At 56.9% G+C, this 27,212-nt stretch overlaps 1 protein-coding gene across 3 annotated transcripts; it reads left to right on the top strand.

The window, feature by feature from the left end:
• Window positions 1–8,208: 8,208 nt before the first annotated feature.
• WFDC1 (WAP four-disulfide core domain 1) lies at window positions 8,209–27,206 on the top strand. Of its 3 annotated transcripts, none has more exons than XM_058279642.2 (3): window positions 8,209–8,663; window positions 24,560–24,737; window positions 26,516–27,206. In XM_058279642.2, the coding sequence occupies exons 1-3, from the start codon at window positions 8,520–8,522 to the stop codon at window positions 26,569–26,571; spliced, it is 378 nt and encodes a 125-aa protein (XP_058135625.1). In that variant the 5' UTR covers window positions 8,209–8,519; the 3' UTR covers window positions 26,572–27,206. The 3 variants fall into 3 exon arrangements, with proteins under 3 accessions (XP_058135625.1, XP_058135624.1, XP_071065143.1); XM_058279641.2 differs by having other exon boundaries at window positions 8,224–8,669; window positions 26,516–27,201; XM_071209042.1 differs by lacking the exon at window positions 26,516–27,206 and adding an exon at window positions 25,287–25,572 and having other exon boundaries at window positions 8,227–8,669.
• Window positions 27,207–27,212: the final 6 nt, after the last annotated feature.

The raw sequence follows: 27,212 nt of genomic DNA, 5'->3' as shown, positions 1-27,212 counted from the left end.
ATGTCGCAGTTCTTCCCAATTATTGTGGATGATGTTGCAGTTCTGAGAGCAAACAGCTGCTCGGTAGTTTCCTGTAAATACGAGGTGGAAACTAGGGTCGAGGCTCTCAGTTCCAGAAGCTGTGCGTCCCCTGGTCCCAGCTTTATTTCCTCTCTTATGTCTTTCTCTTTGTCCCTTTATTTCGTAAAGTTCTGTGTTGCCTCCCCTTCGAGCCAGTCTATTGTGAGCTGATCGCAGCAACAGGCGTGCAACGTGGGGCACAACAGGAGAAAGGCTCGCAGCACCTGCTGTGTACCAGTCTTGCCCCCTGTGTTGAGGAAGGTGCTGCAGAGATCGCTCACTAGCTGTGACCCTGGAAAGCATGCCTAACTTTGCGACCCTCTGTTTCTTTGTCTCTAACACAGGGGTAACTCTTTGTAGGTTGTGGAGATGATTGACTCATCTGGCCAAGTGACCAGTGCCTGCTGAGGCCGGACATCCTCCCCTTGCTGCCCTAACAAGTGACCACAGCCCGAGCGGCCTAAAGCAGCGCTCGTTTAAGCTCTAAGGGGTCTGGAGGTCAGAGGCCCAACAAGGCCTGCCCGGGGTTAAGGTCAAGGTGTCTGTGGGGCTGGATCCTTCCGGAGGCTCTAGCGGAGACTTTTCCAGCTGCTGGAGGCCACCTGCTTTCCTTGGCTGGTGACCGCTTCTGCATTAGCCAGCCAAAGGGGTGCTGATGCAAAATACCAGCAATTGGTTGGCTTTTATAAAGGGTATTTATTTGGGGTAGGAGCTTACAGATACCAGGCCATAAAGCATAAGTTACTTCCCTCACCAAAGTCTATTTGGAACATGTTAGAGCAGGATGGCTGCTGACATCTGCAAGGGCTCAGGCTTCCTGGGTTCCTCCGTTCCTGGGACTTGCTTTTCTCCGGGTTCAAGGTTCCTCTCTTTCCGGGACTGGCTTCTCTTTCTTCTGTGAGCTTACTTCCCAGGGCTCCAGCTTAAGTCTTCAGCATCAAACTCCAACATCCAAACTCCAACATCAGAAAACCTTCGACTCTGTCCTTTGTCATGCTTTTATCTGTGAGTCCCCACCGCTTGACGTGGCCCAATTAAAGCCCTAATCATAACTCAGTCATGCCCAGGTACAGACCAGATTACAAACATAATCCAATATCTATTTTTGGAATTCATAACTATATCAAACTGCTACACTTCCCTTCATCTTCAAAGCCAGCAGTGGAGCATCTTCACGTCTCTCTCCCTCTCCCACGTCTGCCTCTGTTGTCACATCTCCTTCCCTGTCCCTGACACTCTCCCCACCTCCCTCTTATAGAGACCTTGTGAAGACATCGATCTGGTTCACCAGATAATCCAGGATAATCGCCCCATCTCGAGAGTCTTCACTTAATCAAGCCTCCAGTGTCCCTTTTGGCATGTAAGGGAACATTCACAGGATTAGGACACGGGCATTTTGGGGGAAACTGCTATCCTGCCTACCACAGGGGAGATACAAACAATTAATATAAAAAAGTAAATTTCGGGAAGTGGACTTGGCCCAGTGGTTAGGGCGTCTGTCTACCACGTGAGAGGTCCGTGGTTCAAACCCTGGGCCTCCTTGACCCGTGTGGAGCTGGTCCATGCGCAGTGCTGATGCGCACAAGGAGTGCTGTGCCATGTAGGGGTGTCCCTCGCATAGGGGAGCCCCACGCGCAAGGAGTGCACCCCATAAGGAGAGCCGCCCAGCACAAAAGAAAGTGCAGCCTGCCCAGGAGTGGGGCCGCACACACGGAGAGCTGACACAACAAGATGACGCAACAAAAAGAAACACGGATTCTCGGTGCCGCTAATAAGGATAGAAGCGGACACAGAAGAACACACAGCAAATGGACACAGAGAGCAGACAACTGGTGGGGGGGGGGGGTTGGAGGAGGAAGGGGAGAGAAATAAAAAATAAAAATTTTTTTTTTAAAGTAAATTTCATAGTCTATTTGGGGGTGTTAAGGCTATGAGAAAAAAAACAGAACAGGCTGGGGGGTGGGGGTTTAAGGTGGTATGAGAGGAGCAGGTTGCAGCTTTAAACGTGTGGTCAGGGCGGGTAAGTGAAGATGGGGCAAAGATTGGAAGGAATCAGCTTCTCAGGTTAGCTAAGTAGATATCTGGGGAGAGTGCTCCAGGGAGAGGATATAGCCAGTGCAAAGGCCCTGCGGTGGGAGCAGAGGGTGCAGGGAGCAGTGGGAGGAGTTGAGAGAGCGGTCCTAGCACTGTGCCTGTCATGTAGTAATTGCTCAGCGAAGGGGCCTCCCATCCCCTCCCTGGAGAGAGGTTCCAGAGGTGGCTAACACAGAGCCCCGCCCTCACAAGTGCAGTCAGGAGAGGAGAGGGGTGCTTGCACAACTGACGGAATTGGTTCGACCCTCGCACCGATCCTAAGAGACGGGGATAGCATTATTCCCATGGGAAGATGAGCAGACGGAAGCACAGCAGGGGGTCCGGTGTACCTGAGCCCAGGCAGGCTGGCTCCCGAGTCCTCCTAGCGGAATTAACATCCCCGTCTCGTGACCTCACCCTTGACCTTGACTTCGGCACCTTGGCCTCTATCATGTCATGTATGTATGTACACAAACACTAGCATCAGGTATCTCTGCACCTTGATATTGAATTATAGGGATTTTTAAAGGTTTTCTTTGTTCTTTCCTCTATTTGCCAAAATTCCTGCCGATTAGCATGGATCATTTTTTATTATCAAGGAAAAAATACATTTACTTAAAAAACTTCTGAACTGGAGACCAACTGTGGAGGTGGGAACAAGGGAAGCCTCATAGGGGAGGACACGGTTTGAACTTGGGGTCTGGTTGGAGGGAATGGCCTTAGCTGAGAAGGGGCTGAGTGTCAGGGGGGCGTTTGGGGCCCAAGACCAGCACTATTCTACTAGAATTGTTCCATTTTAATACAAGGCGAACCACACATGTGAATGAAAATGTTCTAGTAGCCGCATAAAACAATAAACAGAAGCAAGCACAATTAATTTTCATTCTATATTTTATTTAATATACATCCCAAATATCATTTCAATAGCCATCAATACCTCATTTTTTTAATGTAACATTAAAACAACAAATAAAGACAAAAAAAAAATTAGAGATTGCTAATGGGACCCACCCCTCTGTCCCCTCTCTCCCTGTTTCCATCTTTCTGTCCCTGCCTCTCCATCCTCAAAAGCCGGCACGTGGCCCGCAGAGCCACCTCCTCTGGGCCTGGAGCCCCCTCTCACGGACTCAAAGACCCCCGGGGTCTGCCGTGGGCAGGCGCTGGCCATCTGGAAGTGAGCAGACGGACAAACCTTTGGGGTTTAGGAGATGGCTAGCAGGGACAGCAAACAAGGGGAGTGCAGCACCCATCAAACGCAAAGTGGGGGTGCCAGAGGGGCAGGGGCTGGGGCTTTAAATCCTGGGGGAAGGGGACGTTTGAGCCGGGGTCCGGAGAAGAAGTGCAGGAGCCGCGTGGCTGCCTCAGGGGTCTGGGAGGAAGAGAGTTCCAGGCCGGGGAACCCCAAAGCTACGGCCCCAAGGTGGGGCCTGCACCCGGAGTCACCAGGAAGAAGCAGGGGCTGAGGGGGCCGGGCTGGAGGGGCGCTGGGGAGGGGGCGCCTCTACTGGAAACGGGCTGCTCCCGCCTGGGCAGAGCTGGGCCAAGCAGGCGCCCTGGGCCCGAGGCGCCTGGGCTTGCCGAGAAGGGGGAGGAGGACTGTGAGCAGGAAGCCCGGGGGTGCTGGCCCCGTCAGGAGGCACCGGGACCCCGCTTCCGAGCAGCAGCCGTTCCCCGAGGGGAGCCCGGGGCGGGCGGGGTTCAGCACAGGGAGAGGGCGACGCGGCCCCAGGTGGCGGCCCTTCTGAATTTATAACACCAGCTGGCCTATTTCCACCCCAGTTTCCACCCACGACAGAGCATCGAGATCGGGTCTAGGTGAGGAAACCGAGGCACAGAGACGGGGAGAGACCTGTTCCAGGGTGGCCTTGGTGGGTTCAAGTGGAAGACAAGTGCCTCGCTCGCCTCGCCCTGGTCCCCACCCTGGCAATGACCCTTCGTGGGTGGTCCCACTTAAGAAGTCTCAGCCCCGCCCCCCACCTGGGGCTCCATGGTGATGTAGGGGTTGCCCGGCGGCACAGAAGTTTCTGGATCTGCCCTCAGAAACTCAGGTCTCCTCGTTGCCTCCTGCACAGCCCCCCCGAGGGTTAGCTATCGAGGGACGAGGCTGTTGTGTGGAGACCCCGCACGGAGGCGTCCCCCCAAGTGCTGACCAAGGGCCACCCCGTTGGAGCGCTCGCTGGGGCAGCGCTACTGCTTGGCTGTGACCATCTCAGTCAATCACAACTTGTGTGACTTCTGGGACCGCTTTACGGACCAGGGCGTGGTGCGGGATACAGAGTGGTGGAGCAGGAACCTTCTGGAAGGTTGCTCAGCCGTGTGGGAGTGGAGCCGGGGTGGGGACGGACCCAGGCTTCCTGCTGCCCGGTCTTCATCAGGATCCAGTGAGGGGAAGAGAAGCCGCTCCAGGTGCTTCAACCAGAGGGAATTCCATCTAGGGACTTGGCTACAGATCCTTGGAAGAGCTGGAGGAGCCAGTGGGGCTGAGTCGACACGCGAATATCGGCACACGCAGCCCAACGCCAAGATCGGAGCACTGCACAGGAGCCTGTGTGCCTCAGTTTCCCCCTCTGTACCATGGGGTTATTCACGGCACCTACCTCATAGGTTCCTCTGAGCCCTGAGAGCATTGGAATGTGGGAAGTGCTTAGAAAGGGACCTGGCACACAGACTAGACACATTTATCACGCCCTTTCGCCGAGAAGACCCCGGCCGCAGCATCCCGGGGGCTGACCTGGCCAGGTGGGAGAGGAGGGCCACAAGCGAGGGAGGACCCCACTTTCCTAAGCCCTCCCTGGGGGCAGGTGCTGGGCGCTGGCTGGCACCATCTCCGGCAGTGGTCACGTCGCCCCCGAGGAAGGCGCCTCCATCCCCAGCCCATTTCACAGATGAGAGGACTGAGGAGCAGCAAGCCGGAGAGGCCTGGCGGTGGAGCTGGCACCCAGGCCCGGGGCGTCTTTAATTCAGAGCGTGCATCTGTCACACTTCATCCTGGGGCTCGCCGCGGCAATCCCGCAGGCCAGGGCCTGAGCCCCAGTTCTGCCACTGGCCACCTGCCACCTGCAGGCAGTACTGTACCACTTTGAACCTCCGTCTCCTCCTCTGAAAAGGGGATAAAAACCGGGACTGCTATGAAGCCAATGGAATGCAAAGTTTGTGAAATATCAACACAGCGAGTTACATCCTTGTATAACACACACACATGCGTGCACACACACACACAGATGCACATGTACACAGTGTTAGTTTGCCAAAGGCTGCCAGTGCAAAAATACCAGAGATTGGCTGGCTTTTATCATGGTAGTTTATTGGGGTAAAATCTTACAGATTCGAGGTTGTGAAAATGTCCAGATTAAGGCGTCCTCAGAGATGTTGGCCACCAAAGGTCGCCCTTGCAGCCGCGGATGAGCGTATAAAATATAAGTTGAAACCCTGCATGAGCTTCTGGGAAGGCTGCTCAGAGAGGCTGCCTCAGCGGAGAGGACCAGCCTTCCATGCTCCCGATGCCCTCCTGCAGGCCTGTGAGAGCCGGTGCGCGGACCCATTCCTGTACCTTCAGACTTACTTTATGTGGGGCTTTTCAGTTGAGGGGCCTTTTAAAAAAATATTTATTTTTTATTTATTTCTCTCCCCTTCTCTGCCCTCCCCCCAGTTGTCTGCTCTCTGAGTCCATTTGCTGTGTGTTCTTCTGTGTCCTCTTGCATCCTCAGTGGCACTGGGAACCTGTCTCTTTTTGTGTTTCATCTTGCTGTGTCAGCTCTCCGTGTGTGCGGCATCACTCCCGGGCAGACTGCGGTTTTTTCACACAGGGTGGTTCTACTTACGGGGTGCACTCCTTGCGCGTGGGGCTCCCCTACCTGAGGGACACCCCTGCGTGGCAGGGCACTCCTTGCATGCATCAGCACTGCGCATGGGCCAGCTCCACACGGGTCAGGAGGCCCGGGGTTTGAACCCTGGACCTCCCACATGGTAGGCGGACGCTCTATCTGTTGAACCAGATCCGCTTCCCTTGAGGGGCCTTTTGATTAGATTGTGGGACCCAGGGCGCGTCTTAATCCTCGTACTGGAGTCCTTTATAAACAGAGCCACTTCTGTTTCCCCCTGCCTCGAGGGAGACAACTCCAGGATCGCCTGCGGCTGCAGAAAGACTGAGAAATCCCAAGAGGCCGAGAGAGGCGGGAGGCTGGAATCACCGAGAGCTGGAAGCTGAAGAGGCGAGGCCCAGGGGAGGCGGAGATGAACCACGTGCCTGCTGGCCCAGGCTGATCGTGGGGAGAAAGGGGGAGCCCTGCAGAGCCGCCGTCGTGCCTCGCCACGGGGCAGGAGCCGGGCTCTGCCCACCGCGAAGCTGGGAAATGGAGGGTTTTATTCTGGGCGGCAATGTGCCGAGCCAAAGTGGGTGTTCTGGTTTTAAGAGAGCAGTGGAGAATGGATATTGGGGGGCAGCTCAGGGAGGTCTCAGTCTAAATTTCACTTCCCCCAATCCAGGGTTTGAGCTTCACTAATATTTGCTCTTCTAGAAGGCCATTCTTTCCCTTTATGGGATTTTCACAATTTAAGGCTTATGTGGCTGACTGTTAAAATGTGTCTGCCCACCTGGACGGTAAGCTCTCTCAGAGGAAAAACTGGATCTTTTTTATTCCTTGCTGTGTAATCACTGTCTAAAAAAATGCCTTGCATCTAATATGTGAAATAAATATTTCTCATCTAAGTGAATAAAATATAATCCTCTGTATTGGTTGCTAGAGAGTTCAGAGCCAAAATTATGGTTTGACTTCAGCAGGTGTTCAGGGGTTCTGGAAGGCATTGGAGGCATTAAATTCATTCTACATTCTCCCTCAGTTTCTCTCTTTACTTTGATTTCCTAACTAATTTACTAAATTTGCTTATTTTGTAGGGGATTATGTATTTTAGAGGCTTATCTTAATCCTTTTGGAAATGAAGGGTGGGTATAAATAAATAGATCTTAGTAAAGAACAGATGCAATTTAAGTATTCATCAGGAATGCTCTAAACAAAATATTTTCAAGTGTAAAAAAACCCCAACAAAGTCCAACAACAATGAAAGATAATAGACATCTCTTTCAGCATATTGAGTGATGGTTCCAGTTCTGGGATGCATTCATGTTAGTAAAGAATAATGAACTAAACATAAAACAGGATGCCCTTCAAAAGTCACCGGTAAGCAGAAGGAGTTCAGTTAAGATGCCACTTAGGAAGCTAAGGATGACTCACCTTTGCCTCGGTTATAAAACGGCCCATTTGAGAACTGTTGCCACTAAATGTGGTACCTGTGTATCAATTGGATTATTGAGTGAGAGGTTTTCCATGATGTTTAGTATGATGATATATGTCTGGTTACAAACTTGTTTATGACAAGTGGAAATAAAAGATGAATGCAGATTTTTTAAAAAAAAGAACATATTCTGAGACCCACAAAAGACTCAAACCTTGACATGTGCTCATGCGCACACACAGACACACACATGCACACCTCGCACACATACACAGATGCACACATGTACATGCTGCACACCATGCACAGTTGCACACATGCAGACACTAGTGTGCACACATATACCGATGCATGTACACACATGTGCACAATGCACACTTGCAAACACCCACGGATGCACATGTTCACTCATGCACACACGAATGCACACATTCACTCATGCACACACGGATGCACATGTTCACTCCTGCACACACAGATGCACGCACATACACACATGCACACACACAAGCATTTACAGCACCCTTATGATATGCTAGGCACTTTGTGAATCACCCAATTGCATTTAAATCTCACAAGACATGCGCACCTGGCGTGCCTCCACATGTCCCCCTGGAGGAAACCTGGGTGCGAGAGAGCGACCCTCTCCCCCGCCCCGCTGCCCCAGCCAGGCCGTGCTTTGCAACATCCTTCAAAGAAATGTTGATGGGCAGGTCGAGCAGGGCAGCCCAGCTCCAAACTTGGCCGAGGTGGCAGCCGAGACCACCCCCATCCCTCCAGGGCCGGTTCCCCCGTGCCTGTCCCCACCCCTACCCTGGCCCCCGGCACCCCTCCTCTGGGGAGGAGACGGCCCAGCCTGCAAGGAAGTGCCTATTATCCGCCCGGGCCACGTCGCCAGCGAGGCCGTGCCCCCCTCCTCCCCGCCGCCGGCCGAGCTGCAGACGCCCTGGTCCAAGCCTCTGCGGCCAGATGGCGTAGGCCAAGCTAAAAATAACCCGCGGGCCGGCCACCACCCCGGGGGTGGCACGTGCTGGCGCGCTCACGGGATCCCAGCGCCCGCTAAGCGGGGCTCCTCTGTCCCAGCCCGGCAGGAGCTGCCCCCCTGCAGGCTCCCTGGGCTCTGAGCGTCTGGACCCGGCGCACCGGCGGAGGAAATGCCTTTGACGGGCCCCGCGATGGGCAGCCGCCGCGGGAAGCTCGTCTGGGCTCTGTGCTTTCTGCTGCTCCGCCCCGCAGCCGCTTCCGTCAAGGATCTCTGGAAACGGACACCGCACGCCAGCCTGGGCGAGGAATCCCGCGTAAGTGTAAGTGCCCGGCCGGGGGGCAGGGACAGCCTGTGTGTGGGGAGCAGGTGACCCCCAGAAATGGTGCATCGTCCTGCAAACGTGCCAGAAACGTGCCCCCTTTCCTGGGGGAGGGGGGTTTGAGCTGGCTGGTGGGCTCCGCCCCAGAAAGCTCCTTGCCTGCAAGTGAAGAGGCAAAGAGCACAGCAAAAGCACGGAGGCTAATCGTGGCTTGCTTCTGCCTACCCGAAAGAGAGCGCCTGGCTGAAGAGTGACAGGACTTAAGACTGAGTGTTTTGTCTCAGCGATTGACAGCTGAGAGTACTTGGATTAGTTGTGCCTTCCTGCAGTCGTTTAGTCATTCAGTGAACGTTTGGCAGGCACCACTCGGGGCCAGGCACTGGGAGTGCAGGGCTGAAGGAGACACCGGATCCCGCCCTGGAGGGTGGAAGTGTCAGGTGACAGGACAGCGGGTGGGGAGAGGAGTGCACCAGGGCTTGGACCCAGGCTCTGCCTCTCTGTGGCTGTGTGCCTTCGGGCAGGTTGCTTGACAGCTCTGAGCATGTCAGCTTCCTGGTAAAAGACAGTTGGCGTCTCTTTCAGCAGCTACGTCTGGATCACCACTGTTCACTGGGCCCTGGGGAGCCAGATATCAATCCCTGGCCTTGGGGAACTCACAGGATAGTGGGGATGACAGAGAATAAATGAGAAATAAAAGGAAAGCATCTAGCGTGCACGGTGACAAGCGCCAAGAAGTAAAGCAGGAAGGAAACGAGGGGGGAGACGGGGTCGGGGGCCCAGTGTCATTCAATGCTCCCTGGGGAGCGCTCACCGAAGGAGTGGAAGGAGCCAGGAGGATCCTCGGGCGTGGAGGTTCAGGAAGAGAACCCCCCCGTTCTCAGCAGAGAATGACTGGGCTGGGCGCATAGTGGGTGTCAGGCCTCCCGAGACTCTTCATCCCGTGATTGCAAAATCAGCTGATGCTTGTCTACACGCGTGGAATGGAAGTTGCTCAGGGCAGGGTCCCATTCTGTCGTGTCCAGTGCTGTGGTCTCAATGCCTCATGAGGTGTCCAGTACATTTGCATGGGCAAATTACGGGCAAAATGCAGGGAAAGCACAGAAGAAAGGGGGAGCGGCTCTGCTGGGGAAAGTCAGGGAAGAATTTCCAGGATTGGGGACATTGGGCCTGGGGATTTGAAGGATGAATAGGAGTTTGCCAGGTGGAAGAGAAAAGGGGTGGGCAACGTTTGATGATCCAGGCACGGTGGGGTGCGTGAAACTCTTTTAAGGCTTATTTCTGCCTCTAAGGCAACACTCTTCAGGTCAAGCAGGTGCTTCTGGGAAGAGACAAGAGGCTACCAGGGAGTGGATTGAAATGATGGTGGGCGTTTAGCGGTGGGAGGGCTCATGGGAGATGGCGTAGTCACAGAAGGCTTCCTGGAGGAGGCGGAGACCCTGACTTTGAAGAAGGAGGCACTAGGAAGAGGAAGGACAGTCCTGCAGGAAGGCTGAGCCTCAGCAGAGGTGCCGAGGCAGAGCCGTGGCCTCTAGGGGCCCCCAGGGGTGCCTTTAGCGGAGGAGGGGGGCGCTCGGGGTGCAGAGAGCGGGGCAGCTGCTCTCCAGTTGCCTGCTCCACCTCAGATCTGGGGCACTTGGCTCTAGGGCAGCACAGGGCTGTCGCCCGAATCATCGGAGCTGATGCTCCCCATGTCCTGCGGTTTCTGGAGCAGCCCCTGTGCCGTCCTCAGCTGGGGAACAGGGAGTGCCCCTGGCTGAGCGGCCGCTTTCCCCGGTCATCAGCCAGCACGAAGGCTGAGGCCCTGAAAGTGTCCGGCCCCTGTGTCCAGGCACTTCCCCTGGGACAAGACAGGCTCGGGGCAGGAAGGCGGGCAGGGAGGCGACATCTCCAGGGCACTGTGTGGCCGGTAGCTGCTGGCTGCCTCTCTCTGAGCCTCGGGCCAGCGCCCCTGGAAGGAAGCAGGGGAGGGACCAGAAGGCCTCCGGGCCCTTTGGGGCCTGATTCTAACTTCCATGCAAATGTCCGGCCCAGAGCCGAAGGGGAGGAGGGAGCAGGGGCCAGCGGGCCACCCCGCCCCGCGCAGCCCCAGCTCCAGCCCCGGGACCCTCGAGGGCTGTGGGAGGCGGGGGCTGCCCCTGCCCCTCGGGAAAGCCAGGTTTGCTCCAGACGGTGCCAGTAAACCTGAAGTCAGAGCAACTAACCACGTGTCACATGGAAAAAGCCCAGGCAATAAATAGCCCTTCCTAGGTATTGTCGCTCTGTCAATCTGTCAGTATTTTACTACATTTTACTGTCATTCTGCTCTTGAGGCTGCTAACACCTGTCACACTGTCGGAGGGGGGGGATGCCTTAAGACAGGACACCGTGCCTCCCTCTGCCCACAGGAGCACCTCCGTGGGGGCAGTGGGTGTGCAGCATGTGGGGTGTGCGTGCGGCAGGGAAACCTCAGATGTCCCCAGGGAGCGGGGGGTTCCACGCGGACCCCGAGCGGCTGCCTGCCCTGCTCCTCGGGGGGAGGGGTGGCCCCTTGTCACCTGCAACCTCAGGCACCCCCGTGCCTCCCATGGCGGAGTGCCTCTTCCCGAGGGGCTGGCCTCGTGGTCAGAGCGGGTCCCCGTCCACTGCCCCAGCCCTGTCTCCGGGTTCCCGTCCCCACGGGCTTGGCTCCCCAGCTCCGCGACCCTGAGCCCGTCCCTCCCCGACCTGAGCCTCAGTTTCCCCATCGGCACCACGGGCCATTGTGGCGCCTGCCCTGCAGGGTAAGCGGAGAGGCCACGGAGGGCCCCGAGCTCCGGGACTGGCCCAGACCCGCGGGCCCTACGCAGGCTCTCGAGTTTTTTTAAAATGCCAGAAAGAAATATTTAGGTAAAACAGATGCGAGTGTTTGCAAAGAGCTCAGCAGCCTTTCCGGGGACTCAGGGTCATTTCAGGCTCCTGCCACTATCATCCTGGTGTCTGTGCGTGGCCACCGCTGAGGCCGCGAGCCCGTGGAAATGGTTGTGCAGTGGGCGCCCTGCCCAGAGGTGCCCGTCCGGCTGAGGGGGCAGGGAGGGGCTGCAGCAGCCAGCAGCGAGGGTGCCCTGGGTGCTTCGCCCTGCCGGGGGGGCTCGCGCTTGTGGTCTGTGAGCACAGGGCACGAGCGCAGAGGCTCTGCAGGGGCCAGCGGCGGCCCTGAAGTGCGGGACCCTCCACCTCGCTGGCGAGGTTCTCCTGGGAGCTCTGAGCACCTTCCAGTACATTCCTTTCATTTCTTGCTTACTAGCAGGAGTGAGAGGGGCAGATGCACCTGGGCCCTGCCCACCTCCCCCTTCCTCCAGCGCCCGCCCCTTGCCCGGTAGCCCCTGCCGGCCTGAAGCTGCCTCTGGCTGCAGCTCGGCCAGTGGGGCTGGGGGCTGGGCCCGGGGAGCCACGGTCGTGGGAGGACAGAGGGCTGGCCTGCTCTGCCCTGGGCGGAAGCCTGCTCACCGCTCCACGCCACGCCCCAGGCGTCCCCAGTCTCCAAGCCTGCAGTCCTCGCTCATTAGCACCCCCTGACCCGGCTCCTTCCCTTCCCCCCCAGCCCCACTCCCCTCCCAGGAGCTTCCCAGCACCCCCGCCCACAGATCCCGCTCTCCACAGAATCCTACACTTGGGTCTGCTTCTGGGGATGCAGGTAACCTGTTTCTGTTGCTTACAACCAGCAAACTTGACTGATAAAGGCTTTTCACAGATTAAAAACTGGAGGCCACGAAGCCAAGCCAGCTAGAGGGGTCAAGCTCCCGCTGCGTTCTCTGGACCTGGGGCTTTCTCTGCTCTTGAAAGCGGGGTGATTTCGCCCCTGGAGTACCATCGGGCACCGAGACGCCGTCACCGCCAAGGCGCCTGGCAGAGCCCTGGGCTCCTTCTGGAGGCCGGAGGAAGGGCAAGCGGGCAACGCAGAAGCAACGACGCGGCAGCTACGGTCACCCCCAGTGTCCGGCACAGAGCCGGGCGTGGCGCAGGCAACACTGGGAGGAGGGACGGGTGGCCTGGGCGGACGGGTGGACGGAAGGAGGGAGGGGTAAACCAAGGGCGGACTTTGGGGGTGACCTCGGGCAACTCCCTTGCCCGTCCCCGGGCCTGAGCTTGCTCAGCTGAGTTTCCAGGCCTGCAAGTCCAGGCGGGAAGGAGAGAGGAAGGGAGCACGTGTGGCTGCCGTCCGGGCACGCGTGGACGGCGGTGGGCATTTAGCACATTCACAACGCGCCGCCGCCACCCCGGCGAGTTCCGAGGCGTCTTGCCCAAAGGAAACCCCGTGCCCGCCGGCGGTGGCCCCCCGGCCCCTGAAGCCGCCTGCCTGCCTTCCTCTCTGGGGAGCTCGCGCTTCCGGACGGTCCACCCCCGGGGCGTCGGACGCGCCGTGGCCCCTGAGTCTGGCCTCCACTGAGCCCCCTGCTTTCGAGGCCATCCGCTCTGTAGCGTGACTCAGAGCCTCCTTCCTTTCGGTGGCTTTTCCTTGTGGCTTTGTTTAGTCTTTCACTAATTAACCACTTTTGCCAGCGACACAAGCCCAAGCCCTTGGTTTGCTTGCCCCGGGTGACATGTCCCCGGGCATCTGTCCCTCGTCCTGGGCCTGTGACATCGGGCGGGCAGCGATGATGTGTCCAGCTCCCCCGCCCAGCCCCAGCCCAGTCCCTGGCACCCAGGAGGCCTTGGAATAGCGGCTTTATTATTAAATGAACGAGTGGATTACGTTAAGCCTTCCGGAGAGGAACAGAAGGGATTAACGGCTCCTAGAAGACGCCGGGGCGTCCCGCGGTGTCCCCCGCGCTGGCGGCGGGAGCTGGCCGGCTCTGCGGTCCTGTCCCGCGCGCCCTGGAGAGAGGCTGCAGCTCCACCAGGTCTCCCCGCGTGGGAATCCGATTCTTTGCGACCTCTTTGAGGAAGTCCGTTGACCTGGCCCCACATTCTGTTTCCAGGGCCCGGGGCTGAGGTCCCAGGGCGTCGGAAATGGCTGCTGTCCATGCGCGCCAGACCCCGAGCCCTCTGCTCCAGGGAGAGACGTATTTTTAGACCTTTGACGTTCCAAATTCCAGAGGAAGGGCAAGTTATGCTCCGAGGAAAATTGGCTTTCTTCCTCCAGCAAGGAAAACGGTCCTGGGCTGCGTTGTTATTGGTCTAGCCGTTAAGTTGCTGGAACATTCCAAAGTGCAAACTCTTGCACACAGAATGAAGGAGGGGGCTGAGGGAGGGGTGTGGGCAAATGAGGGCAGCTTTAGAGACTGAATTCTTTTTCCCAAAATGGGAGAGGCTTAAACTTTTTTTCTAACCATAGAAATAATTACGTTTACAGCAAAAAAAAATCAGGCAATACAGGAAATTATAAATGAGTAAAATGAGTTAGAATCTTTCTCCTAGACATAAGCGCTGTTGACATTTTGGGATGTGTGTATGTGTCCAGACATTTTTGTGAAGCAGTAATACACGGAACATGTTTTTCTTCATGATCTTTTATTCCATCCAGTTTTGTGCCTTGCTTTTTTAAAAAAACAACTAACACAGTGTTTTTATTTTTTAAATTTCTCTCCCCTTCCCCCACTCCCTGTTGTCCATTCTCTGTGTCCATTTGTTGTGTATTTTTCTTTGTCCACTTGCATTCTTGTCAGTGGCACTGGGAATCTGCGTCTCTCTTTTTTTTTTTTTTTTTTCTGTGTCTTTTTGCTGCATCTTGTTTCTTTGTCCGCTTCTGTTGTTGTCAGCGGCACGGGAAGTGTGGGCGGCGCCATTCCTGGGCAGGCTGCTTCCTTCTTCGCGCTGGGCAGCTCTCCTTATGGGTGCACTCCTTGCGCGTGGGGCTCCCCTACGTGGGGGACACCCCTGTGTGGCATGGCACTCCTTGCGCGCATCAGCTCTGCGCATGGGCCAGCTCCACATGGGTCAAGGAGGCCCGGGGCTTGAACCGCAGACCTCCCATGTGGTAGACGGACGCCCTAACCACTGGGCCAAAGTCCGTTTCCCATCTGCGTCTCTTTTTGTTGCGTCATCTTGCTGCATCGGCTCTCCATGTGTGCGGCGCCACTCCTGGGCAGTCTGCACCTTTTTTCGTGCTGGACAGCTCTCCTTACGGGGCGCACTCCTTGCGCGTGGGGCTCCCCTACGTGGGGTACACCCCTGCATGGCAGGACACTCCTTGCACGCATCAGCACTGCGCATGGGCCAGCTCCAACGGGTCAAGGAGGCCCGAGGTTTGAACCGCGGACCTCCCATGTGGTAGACGGTCGCCCTAACCACTGGGCCAAGTCTGCCGCCTGTGCCTTGCTTTTTGCACTTCCCAGCATATGGTTATTATGTCGATATGGTATAGCCGCATGGTGATTTCAAAGGCCCCCCTGATACTCCGATGTGTGGACTTGCTGGTGTTTATTTGCCCAGCCCCCTTTGGTGGACACCCAGCTCACTTACTTGAGTTGAATTCCGACTTGCACTTGCTGAGCTCAGCTTCACTTAAGGAGACCAGACCTGGCATTTCCTTCACCTCTTTCCTGAGGATATCTCAGCAGCAGCATGACTTTGCAAATCTAAAGAGACCTCTAAAAATATCTCCCTGAGCCATGAAAAATAGCCACCAGGTTGGGACCTAAAGGGAATGAGTTTTGTCCAAGTAAGGTCTGCAGAACTGGAAAGTTCTGGTCTGAGTCATGCTGTGAATTCGTGTTCACCCAACCCCATTGCCGGGATGAAAATAAAAGCTGGAACTCACGGCGGCTCCGGCTTTCCAGAAGGGTGCCGTCCGTCTGGGGTGAGCTGCCCCTTTTCCCAGAGGGTTGAAGGTTCCCTTCCTTAAAGCCTGGAGGTCAGGGGAAGGCAGGGGCTGGCCGGAGCCAAAGAGAGTGGGGTCAGGTGTGGTGTCCATGGGGGGAGGGGGTGGGAGAGAGAGGGGACCCCGGGTTGAGGAAGCAGGAGGAAATTCACAGGGGAGGTTGGGAAGCAACTCCTGAGGCAGAAGCCGCTGGGACAGTGACGCTCTGGAGCCAGGCAGACCCGGGTTCGAATCCTGGCTCTGCTGGTGCTGAGCCGCACGCCTGTGGGCAGGTGAGTTAATGTGCCTGTGCCTCAGTTTCCTCATCAGTAAAGTGGGTTAATAATAACAGTATCCCAGGGATCCCTACTGGGGATCCAATGAGATTGGGGCTCTGGTATGCAGTAGGAACTCAATAAATGCTGCCTGCTCTGCCATTATTATGCACCAACTGCCCAGAACAGGCTTTGGCGTCCACTTCAGTCCCAGCCTAGAGCTGTGGGTCTGCTGTGTGTTGGGTGAGTCCTCACTCTGTAATGGCAAGAGGGGAAGTAAGGGGCGACTGGGCGAGTTGGAGAGCAAAGCCACTGTGAGTTGAGCAGAATGAGATGGATTGGGGAGCAGATGTAGGTCAAATGGTTGAGTGCCTGCTTCCCAGGTTCGACCCCCAGTATCTCCAATCAAACACACCAAAAAACCAGCTCTCACTGGGGAGCGGACGTAGCTGGGTGGCTGAGCGCCCGCTCCTCACGTATGAGGTCTTGGGTTCAATCCCTTGTACTTCCTAAAAATAATAATGATAAGACGGATCCTGAGAAAGGGCGCAGGGTTTGAAACATGGTGGACCACGCGGAGCAGCAGGTGCGCTGAACCCAGCCTGCCCTGTGCTGAACGCACAGTCTTCCCTCAGACCTTCGCGCCTCTTTAGCACTCTGACTGGTGTGTGCAACCCACAGCCAGCACAGGAGAGGAGCCCCGGCACCGCACCAGGCTCAGCCTGGATGAGCGAATTTACGTGAAATGAGAAAGGACTGAGAGCTCCGAGGCAGGTTACGAGCTTACGATCAGCATTTAAATATGATCTTGGGAGATGTGGAAGCAACTGTGAGCACCACAGAAACTGATGAAGAAACCTATGAAGAGATACGCAAATCAATGAAACGGAATACTCCGATGCTTTTTGTCCAAGGCGATGGTGTACTAGTTGCCCCTCCATTGAGAGTTGGCTGAAATAAAGAATCTATCCTGTGTGAAAAACAGGAGACTCTGCACTGTTACCTCTTTAAATGTTGACGATATTGAAAGAAGTCTGCGTAAATTTTGATATTAAGAAATAACCAAGAATTCTTCATAATTTGTAGATAACGCACAAGTTGTCCAGCTAAATAGCATTTTTATTTTTTTGTAATCTTTCAAAAGATGTAGAACTCTTTTTCGGGAATTGGTTTGCTCCATTATTTTTTTACAGACAATTTCTGTTTTTATTCCTTCTTCAAATTAAATCTGACTTTCCCTTTTAAAAAAACAAAAAGGTGGATCCTGGCTGTGGGATGACGGCACCGGCTAAGCAAGCCAGGGCTCCTTGAGCCCCACAGGTGCCCCCTCGTCTGATGCCCTCCGCAGATGTCTGGCAGGTGCAACGCTTGTGCCCATTTTCCAGATGAGGAAAACGGAGGTGCAGGCCAGGTAAAGGGATTGCCCCGTGCGGCTGCGGGAGTCAAACCAGGCTCAGCCCAGTCCTCCACCTGAGCTTGAATTCAGCTTTTGCTGAGGCCGCGGGGCCTCGGGGCCGTCCATTAACGGTGCGGAGCCCTGGAAGGTGGGGCCCGGCCCCTAAGTGCTTGCCCCAAAGGATGAGGGGACATTTGCTGGGCAAAGCAAGAGGAAGAGACAGGACAAGACCACGGTGTGCAGAGGGCGCGAGAGGAGGATGGGCGCTCGGCCGGAAGCGGAGCCCAGGCGGCTGGCTCCAGGCCCTGGGAGGGAGGCGAGTCAGGGCCTCTGACCCCAGGGCCTGGGACGACCTAGGACTGTCCCGGGGATAAGAAGCCCCGCCCACCCGGGCTCACATGGGGATTCAGAGATGAGGAGACGGTCCTGGCAGTGCTTGGGAAATCGTCCATCACTGAAGCAAATGCAGAGCGTCTTCTCCAGGCGGACGGAGGCCGGGGTTGGCAAAGCCGGCCTCCCGGGGGCCACGTGCAGATCCAAGCAGCCAGTGCGGGCTAAACGCCGCGGGCAGTGTGGCGAGGGTAAGAGCCCGCCGGGCGGCCTGTCCTCACTGCTGCCATCCCTGCAGCTTTCGTCTGACCACGTGACTATCTATCGAGCACCCCCTCGTGCCAGGCCCCGTTCTAGATGCCGGGGATGCAACGGAGAACAGAGTCGAGTCCCTGTCCCCGGGGAGGGCACGCTGCGGTGGGGAGGCTGGCATAAACTGGTCAGCGGGTGAAAACACTCCCGAGGGGCATCGGGGACTTGAAGCGACCTGAGGTGGGAGGAAAGGACGAGGGAAGGCCGGGGAAGGGTGGGTTTGAGTAGAGCCAGAGGCGGGAGGGTCAGAGCAAGGCAGGAGCAAGGCAGTTGTACAGGGCAGGGACACAGCCGTGCAAAGGCCCTGAGGCAGGACCGCGCTCTTCCAGTCGTGTTCCAGGGAGGACGCGGGAAGGCGGCAGCTGGAGAGGAATGAGCACGGGGACAGTGGCGGGAGGGAGCCCACAGAAGTGGGAGGGGCTGCTTGGAGCTGAACTTTCCGCCACAGACTCTCCTTTAACCTGCCATTGCAGGCTGATCCCTTATTTCTTTGAGTAACAGTGGGTTCTTGGAGCTCTAGGAAACAGCCTTTGTTTAGAGGCATCCTCGAACATCGCCTTACACGACACGAAATATTTTGAAAATATTTAATCCTTTAATCAGGGCCCCTGGGTGAAATCAGTTCCTCATCACCCACGGCCATCTGTTGTTTCGCCCACACAGTAAATAAGCTGGAGGATTTGGCTTTGAATGTGCTTATTTTCCCCTTTTGTTCTCTCCAAATTCTAAGAGGTGGCATTTGAAATGCCGTTGGAGCGCCGTGACATTTCCGAATCCATCTCTACGCAGCGGCTCGTGTGGGGTCACCGCTAAGGGAGGGGCTGGACCCCAAGGCTCTTGAAGGGTTGGCCTTCTGATCTGCGGGCTGCTGGGTTTCAGAGACAAGCCTTGAAGTAGAAACATGCTGGAGGAGCCCCCCGCCACGACGTGGGGCATTCCTAACCGCCCGCCCAAGGATTAGGGTGAAAGATGTGCGGCCTCCCAACAGGCAACCTTGATTCTGTAGAAAGGGAACTACGAGCTACTGGGTGGGCTCAGACCCCTGCTCGCAGGACCCAGGTGAGGGAAATGGGCGGTGGGGAAGGGGATTGGGGGTGGGAGGTGGGCTGGTCAAGACTGAACTGGGGAAGCGGACTTGGCCCAATAGATAGGTCGCCCACCTACCACATGGGAGGTCCGCAGTTCAAACCCCGGGCCTCCTGACCCGTGTGGAGCTGGCCCACGTGCAGTGCTGATGCGCGCAGGAAGTGCCCTGCCACGCAGGGGTGTCCCCCGCGTAGGGGAGCCCCACGTGCAAAGAGTGGACCCCGTAAGGAGAACCACCCAACGTTAAGAAAGCACAGCCCGCCCAGGAGATTGGCGCCGCACACAGAGAGCTGATGCATGGGAAGTGGACTTTGGCCCAGTGGTTAGGGCGTCCGTTCTACCACATGGGAGGTCCGCGGTTCAAGCCCCGGGCCTCCTTGACCCGTGTGGAGCTGGCCATGAGCGCAGTGCTGATGCGCGCAAAGAGTGCCCTGCACACAGGGGTGTCCCCTGCTTAGGGGAGCCCCACACGCAAGGAGTGCGCCCCATAAGGAGAGCCGCCCAGCGCGAAAGAAAGTGCAGCCTGCCCAGGAATGGTGCCGCGCACGCGCGTGGAGCTGACGCAGCAGGGTGATGCAACTGGAGGAGAACACAGATTTCGGTGCCGCTGACAACAACAGAAGCAGACAAAGAAAGAACATGCAGCAAATAGACAGAGTACAGACAACTGGGGCAGGGGGGAAGGGGAGAGAAATAAATAAATAAATCTTTAAAAAAAAAAAAAAAAAAGAGAGCTGATGCAGCAAGATTCCCACTGCAGCAAGAAACACAGATTCCCAGTGCAGCTGACAAGAATGCAAGTGGACACAGAAGAACACACAGCGAATGGACACAGAGAGCAGACAACGGGGGTCAGGGGGAAAGGGGAGAGAAAAAAAAAAATCTTAAAAAAAAAGGCTGGGGCAGCAGACTTGGCCCAGTGGTTAGGGCGTCCGTCTACCACATGGGAGGTCAGCGGTTCAAACCCCGGGCCGCCTGACCCGTGTGGAGCTGGCCCATGAGCAGTGCTGATGCGCGCAAGGAGTGCCGTGCCACGCAGGGGTGTCCCCCCGCGTAGGGGAGACCCACGCGCAAGGAGTGCGCCCCATAAGGAGAGCCACCCAGTGCGAAAGAAAAGTGCAGCCTGCCCAGGAATGGCGCCGCACACAGGGAGAGGTGACACAGCAAGATGACGCAACAAAAAGAAACACAGATTCCTGGTGCCGCTGACAACAACAGAAGCGGACAAAGAAGATGCAGCAAATAGACAAAGAGAACAGACAACGGTGGGGGGGGAGAAGGGGAGAGAAATAAATAAATCTTTAAGAAAAAAAAAAGTCTGACCCGGAGTCCCCAGCCTTCGTCTGCTCTCCTCTGTGTGTGGTTAGTGGTGTGGCTCGGGGAGACCCCCCTCTCCTTAAGCCGTCGTTTCCTTATCTCCCAAAGGAAGGCTTTCTGTTCATTTTCACTCTCCACGATAAAAGGCGAATTCTTGGGGCGAGCCCCCCGCCGGCTGCCTGGGCTGTGCCAGCTTTCTCCCTGCTTGCCCCCCTGCCCCTGGCTCCCCGATGGGCAGTTTGGAGACAGGTTTTGGCACGCTGCCAACCCAGAGGCGCCAGCTCGGGGCCCGGTCTCGGTGGCCTGACGCCCCCTGCAGGGCTCGGGCACAGCGCACCGAGGCCGCTGCGCGAGGACGGCAGGGACGTGGGGGTGACCGGGACCCCGCGTGGGGCTGGGGCAGGCGGCCCGCCTCCGCGTTGGCAGACGCGTCCTCCACTGGTCCGGGGCGCCGCCTTAGGGAGGGTATTCCGGGGGGCCTGGGGGAGGCCGGGACAGTAGGAAGGGGTGGGAAAGAGTCCCCCAGGCCGAGCCGCGGCCCCTGTGGCTGACCATGACCCCAGGCCAGACACCCTCCGGATCCGGGCAGGGATCAACGCGTCCAGGCTGGGTTCAGGTTCCAGCCCCATTTTACAGAGGGGCGAGCGGCTCCTGGAAGTGGGCTGAGTGGTCGCACATGCGGAGGGGGGTGTGAGCCCAGGGTGGGCTGCAGAGCCCGGGAACTGCCAGAGGAGTTCCGCGGGAGGCAAGGGCTGGAGGGGAGAGAGAGCAGGGCGTAATCCCGGAGAGCCTCATGGAGGAGGTGAGGTTTGAGCTGAGAACCGACTGACAAGGAGGAACCTCCAGGGCTGGGGGCAGCGCTCCCGGCCGAGGGAGCAACTGGGGCGAAGGCCTCGAGATGTGGATGCGCTTGGGGGGACTTGAGGGGAGGGACAGAGTGGTGGAGTGTGGTGATGGGTGGGGGTCCGGGGAGTGATGGGGGTGGGAGGGAGACGAGGTGGGGGGTTCCTCGGCTGGTGCTGCCCCCTCCATGTCTGCCTGTCTGCACCTGGCCCCCTCCTCTCCCCCCTGCTCACCCTCTGCACCCTTGGAAAGTTCCAGGTGATTATAGGCAGGGCCCACTGGCCTTCCGGCGAGTCTGATCCTGAACTTGGTGGCGCGTGCAAAGGCCCTTTTTCCTCAGAAGGTCACGTTCACACTGGGCCCGTGTGATGCAGGGGTCGCAAAGCACCTCCCTGGAGGGCTGCAGTTCGGGTGGAGGACGTTCTCTACCCACATCGACCAGAGCTGGGGCGGCTGGGGTTGAGGGGCGTGGGGGCGGAGAGGTGGGGGGTCTGAATCCTGCCCGAGGAGGGCTGGGGTGAAGGAAACACCTCCCAGGGGTGAGGGCAGAGTTGAGCCTTCAGGGATGGCTCAGCTGCTAGAAGTGTCCAGGCAGAGGGGCAGCGAGGTCGGAGGGCCGGGGGCAGCAGGGACAGAGGGCTGGGGGCAGTGGGGACAGAGGGCTGGGGCAGTGGGGCTGGGGGGCTGGTAGCAGTGGGGGGTGGGGGGCTAGGGGCAGCAGGGACAGGGGACTGGGGGCAGCGGCCTAGTCATCCAAGAAGCTTCCGGAGCTTTGGGTGGTGCTGAGGGTCCAAGTGCAAAGGAGACTGAGGTCTGGCCCATGTGGCCCACTCTGCCAGAGCCCCCCTCCCTCCTTCGCTCCCGGGGGCTTGGCTGCAGCGACGGGTCCCACTCAGCATCCCCAGCCCCACGCATGCCCTCTTAGTGGCGGCTCCACGCCGCTCCCTCCAGCCCACATGGACGGAGCCGGGTCCTCTGGGCCGCGGGTCAGTGTGGAAGAGCGACACAGCCATCCCATGGGTGTGAAGTGGGAGCTCCTCGGGGGTTTGCCCTGCGTTGCCCTGAGGGCTGACCACGTGCATCTTCTCACGCACTTTCCGCTGATGTGGACGTCTTTGGAGAAACTCTCTTCAGATTCTTTGTCCATTTTTAACTGGGCTGACTTTTTAATTTTGAGTTTGTGTTCTTTATATATTTTGGATCTAAGTCCTTATCGGATATATGATTTGCAAATATTTCTGCCATCCTGTAGGTTGTGTTTTCACACTTTTGACCATCTCCTTCGCAGCACAAAAGGTTTTCCTTTAGATGAAATTCAAGTGACCTATTTTTCCTTTTGTCCCATCTGCTTTGGGTGTCGTATGTAAGAAACCACTGCCTAGTCCAAAGTCATCATGCTTAGCCTTACGCTTTCTTCAAAGTCGTAGCTGTACATTTAGTTGCTGATCCATTTTTTGTTAATTTTTGTCTATGGATAGCCAGTTGTCCCAGCACCCGCTGCTCCAAAGACTGTTCTCTCCCCGCTGAATGGTCTCGGCACCCTCATTGAGCATCAGCAGCGGGATTTGGGAGTCAGACCTGGATTCAGCCTCGGCCTTGACCTTCCGTAACCATGGGGCTGGGCAGTGCACTTCCCATCCTGGCGCCTCGGTTGCGCCATCTTGGAGTGAGCGCGGAGGGCACACCCAGGAGGCTATTGGGAGATCACTTTCCTTCCCTCCCTTGCTCCCTCTCCCTCCCTCCTCCCTCCCTCCTCCCTCCCTCGCTGTCTTTCCTAATCAGCCATTCGTTCTCATAGTAGAAAAAGTGGGAAATACCGAAAAAGATGAACAAATCAGAAAAAAATTACCCAGATCCCACCACCGAGAGCTAATCACTGGTACTCTTTGGTCATATCTGTCCAACTTTTGCCTATGCTTTTTTTTTTTTAGGAGGTACTGGGGATCAAACCTGGGACCTTGTGCATGGGAAGCAGGTGCTCAACCACTTGAGCTACATCCAACCCCCAAACTGTGCTTTAAAAACATAGCTGAGATCAAACTCTTTCACGACTTGCTTTTTTCCCTCACAGTTATCAGTATTTTTCTATAATATTAAAAATTCAACATAAGTACTTTTTAAAAAATTTTTGTTTAAATCGAAAAAGTAACACGTGTCCATGGTTAAAAATAATAAAACTGAATGAGTACAAAAGAGTATATAATAAAGAAAAGCCTCTCTCTGCCCCAGATCCTTCCTGGCTTCCTCTGTATACTTCCAGAAGCCTCTAGGTCTAAACAAATACATTTCACGTGTGTATGTATGTTTTAGGAACATGGCCTAGCCTAGAAGCATAGCAGACAAACCGGTCTGTACCTTGATTTTCTTCATGCACCCCATATCCTGGTAACTTTTCATAGGTAGCGTGTTAGGTCTTAGTTCACCTTTAGTTACCACACTGAGGACAGGTTTTGAAGGCTGCATGCTGTTCCAGACCGCAGATGAGCCCGAGGGAGCAGGGTTTTGAAATATGTATACACGGGCGTGGTGAAAAGGGCAAGCATTTTAGGTGGAAGGAACAATTTAGGAATGGCCAGGAGGTGGGGCAAGCCTGGGTGGTTTTTCCCAGTCAATCTATCCCATATCTAACGTGTGTGAGACAGACAGTCAGACAGGAGCCTGCCCTAAATGCCTCCCACTTTCAAATCCAGCAGCAGAACAGTGCCCCTGGCAGGGGGGCTCTGGGGTAGAGGACCCTGAGGGAGCTTGCCTCGTCTGTCCTCAACATTCCCAGCCTCACTTCACCGGCCGCTCACGGGTGCTTGCCGCGCGCTGAGTACTGTCTCGTACTCTAACTTTTGATCGAAGCTTAGCACACGTGCTGAAAAGTGCACACACCCCAAGTGTCCAGTCCAAAACGCACACTCCGTGTGACCAGCACTGGATTCAGAAAGAGTGTGGCCAGAACGGGGCCAGCTCGTGGCCGCCCCCGGGAGCCCCCTGCACCCCGTCCCGGTCCCGGCATCCCGAGGCAGACCCTCTCCCGACCGCTCACACCAGAGATCAGCTTTGCCTGTTATTGAGCTTTATACAAATTTAATCAAGCTATATTTTCTCTTTTGACCTGACTTGTTTTTCTCAATATTATGTTTGGGAGATTTATCCCAGTTGCTGCATGAATTTATTCATTATGTGTGTCATTTGTAAATTCTCACCGTTTCATACAAACATATGGATTATGATATATATGTGCATGTAAGAACATACAGAAATGTGTAGAAATGTGTGTGTATATACCTCTATGTGGGCATATATGTCGATATAGGGGTGTGTGTGTATCTCAGAGGAGAGATGCATAAGAGACTATTTTTGGGGAAACACACCAAGATTCACGGAGCTTCCGGCTGTTGATGGTTTTGAGTTGTGTCACTTTGAGGGTCTTATAAAGAGTAGCGCAGTATCTTGTCCTCAGAGGCAGGTTCTGTTCCAGCCATTGTTTCCCACCTGAGAACACCGAGGGTCAGAGAGGCCCAGTGACCCATCCAGGACCCGCCGACACCCCGGCCCGCCGCTGACACCGCCCCCACCCCTGCAGGTCGAGGACAGGCCCCGGCAGCCCCACGCCGACCGCTGCCCGCCGCCCCCGCAGACGCTGCCCCCCGATGCCTGCCAGGCCGCGCGCTGCCTGGCCGACTCGGCGTGCTCGCGGCTCAAGCGCTGCTGCTACAATGGCTGCGCCTACACCTGCCTGGAGGCCGTGCCACCCCCACCAGGTAAGTCCCCACCTGGGTTGGGGGGAGATGGGGTGGGGGGTGGGCACACCTGCAGGTGAACTGTCCTGCCAGGGGTGGAGGAGGGTGAGCTTGGGGGAGTTTGGGTTTAAGTCTGGCCACCTGCGCAGGTCAGGCCATCTCTCTGGGCTGCTGTGGCTTCACCTGTCAAATGGGACCAATAGTAGCTCATTGGGCAATTGTCCAACCTGGAGTTACTGTGGCCAGGTGCTCTTCCTGCCCTCGGGGGCCTGTAGTCCAGGAAACCCAAAATTCTAGAAGAATGCCACCTGCTGGGGGTGGCGCAGGCAGGCAAGGTCTCACGTCAAAATGCAGATTTCAGACTTTTCTTAAACATGCCGCCTGCTCCCCACAGCCAGGGGCCTGACTGTCGGATGCCCCCAGTGGGGGTGGGCGGGGGTGGGCTTCCAGCCCTGGGCCCTGGGGTTTTCGAGGTGGAGGCCTGGGGAGCCTGGAGTCCAGGTGGGGTGAGCCCCTGCGGCGGGGCGGGCAGTCCCTGTTAACCGTGCTGGCCGGGGGCTCTGTCTGCAGTCTGCTCGCAGGCCTGAGAGGTGCCCGTTTTCCAACTGCTCAGCGCCATCCCACCTGGAGCAGGTAACCCCTAGGGCACCATGAGCCCCAGCCCACCTGGAGCAGGTAACCCCTAGGGCATCATGGGCCCCATCCCACCTGGAGCAGGTAACCCCTAAGGCACCATGAGCCCCAGCCCACCTGGAGCAGGTAACCCGTAAGGCATCGTGGACGGTGGATGCACAGCTCTGCGGGAGAAGACCCTTGTTGAATCTCTGGCGGGAAGGGGCTTCGGCTCCCTGGGGGTGAGCAGGCTTGGGTGGGGGCTGGAGGGGCGGGGTAGCTGCCTCCCTAGGTGGTGGAAGGGGGTTGGGGCGGGGTAGGGTGCCCTCCACCCCAGGCGTGCTGGGGCTGCGCCTGCTGGTGGAGCCTGGGGGTTCCCGGGGCCGTGGCTGCAGGGGCCTCGCAGAAGGTGGCCCCAGCCCATCTCCCCAGCCTGGCGCGGGGGGGGGGGGGCGGCGGTGAGAACTAGCACACTTTGTTTTCCGTGGGGTGAGGTCACAGCGATGACAAGGGACCCTGAGTCCTACTCATAGTTAGAGTCGAGGACGTACTTGATGGCTGCCTCAGGGCCAGGCTCGCTCCAGAAGGGTTTCCTGGGAAAGCCAAAGCCCTGCCCTCCTGGTAGGAGAGGCACAGGCCAGGCCTTCTCTGTGGCCACATCATAAAAAGCCCTCCAGGCTGAGACAGGGAATGAGGACTGGAGATCAGAACTGGGGTCAGATTTCAGCCTCGCGTGCCACTGAGGCTGGACACTTTTGTGCTGTGCACGCACTATGCAACTGCACCTGGCAATCCCAGTAGTCTCTCCACACATCTCATTTAATGCTCACCCAGCCCCGTGGGGGTGAAGAGACTGTTATCAGCCTTAAGACTCTGACTCTCAGAGAAGCTAAGTCACTTGCCTGGGGTCACACAGCAGGCACAGCTGGAATTTCAGTCCAGCTGTTCCATCCAGCAGAGAAGTGTCCACTGCCTTTGGCCATCAGTGCAGGGATGTGACATCCTAACTGGGATGCAAGGTCCCTCACTGCCTGGAATCCCCTCCCCGCGACACACAGCTGCTCTCTTCCTCGCCTCCTTTGGGTCTTTGCTCAGAAGCCACTTTCTCAGGGAAATCTTCCCTCTCTAACCTGCAGTCCCTCCACCTGCTGTTCCTTACTCTCCTCCCCTGCTTGGTTTTTCTCTAGAGCACGGCCTGACCTTCTGTGTTTCACTTGGTCATCTTCTGCACCTCCCACCCTAGCCCCCCACCGAGGGCAGCTGCAGGGGCAGGCGCTTCCTTCACTGCTGTGGCCCCAGCACCTAGAACAGCCTCTGGCACGTCGGGGGTGCTCAGTAAGTACTGAGTGAAGGGCCGGCTTTCAGGGGCCCCAGAAAAGCAGCCAAGCCTTTAGTTACTCACAGCGAGGGTCGGGCCGGGGGGACGGGTGCTCGGCCTCGGCGCTCTTGGTGTTTTGGAGAGTCTTCGTGGTGGGCCGTCCTCGCGCTGCGGGATGTTTAGCAGCACCCGCGGGCTCTCCACGAGGCGACAGTCGCGGCCTTCTCCCCAAACTGTCTCGAGCCCTTGCCAGTTATACCTGGCGGCAAAATGGACTTGGCTGAGAACTGCAGGTCCAACAGGGATGGGCGGCCAGAAACACCGGGCCCCATTCCAAGCAGCCTGCACCTTTCTTTGCAATCTGGGCTCCATCCAAAGCAGCCGCGAGGCGAGGCCCTGGACCCTGGGAGCTGATTCGGGAGGTGAGTCCGGGGCGGTCTAGTGAGGGGATGGAGAGGCTGAGGTCCTGGGGCGCCCAGGCTGTGGGGGTCTGCAAATAGAGCAGCTTCGACTGGGTTTCAGTATTCCAGGAAGACAGAGTCAAATGTGTACTATGCCTTGTAGCA

The sequence above is a fragment of the Dasypus novemcinctus genome, chromosome 18, assembly GCF_030445035.2.
Source record: "Dasypus novemcinctus isolate mDasNov1 chromosome 18, mDasNov1.1.hap2, whole genome shotgun sequence".
Taxonomy (NCBI): domain Eukaryota; kingdom Metazoa; phylum Chordata; class Mammalia; order Cingulata; family Dasypodidae; genus Dasypus; species Dasypus novemcinctus.
This window is presented reverse-complemented; position numbering and strand designations above follow the sequence as displayed.

Excerpts from the sequence above, each read along its gene's own strand:
- WFDC1 (XM_058279641.2), top strand. The coding sequence starts at position 8,520 with ATGCCTTTGACGGGCCCCGCGATGGGCAGCCGCCGCGGGAAGCTCGTC. Across the intron at positions 8,670-24,559 it reads GCGAGGAATCCCGCGTAAGT|GTCGAGGACAGGCCCCGGCA; the intron begins GTAAGTGCCCGG and ends CCACCCCTGCAG. Across the intron at positions 24,738-26,515 it reads GGCCGTGCCACCCCCACCAG|AGCACGGCCTGACCTTCTGT; the intron begins GTAAGTCCCCAC and ends GTTTTTCTCTAG.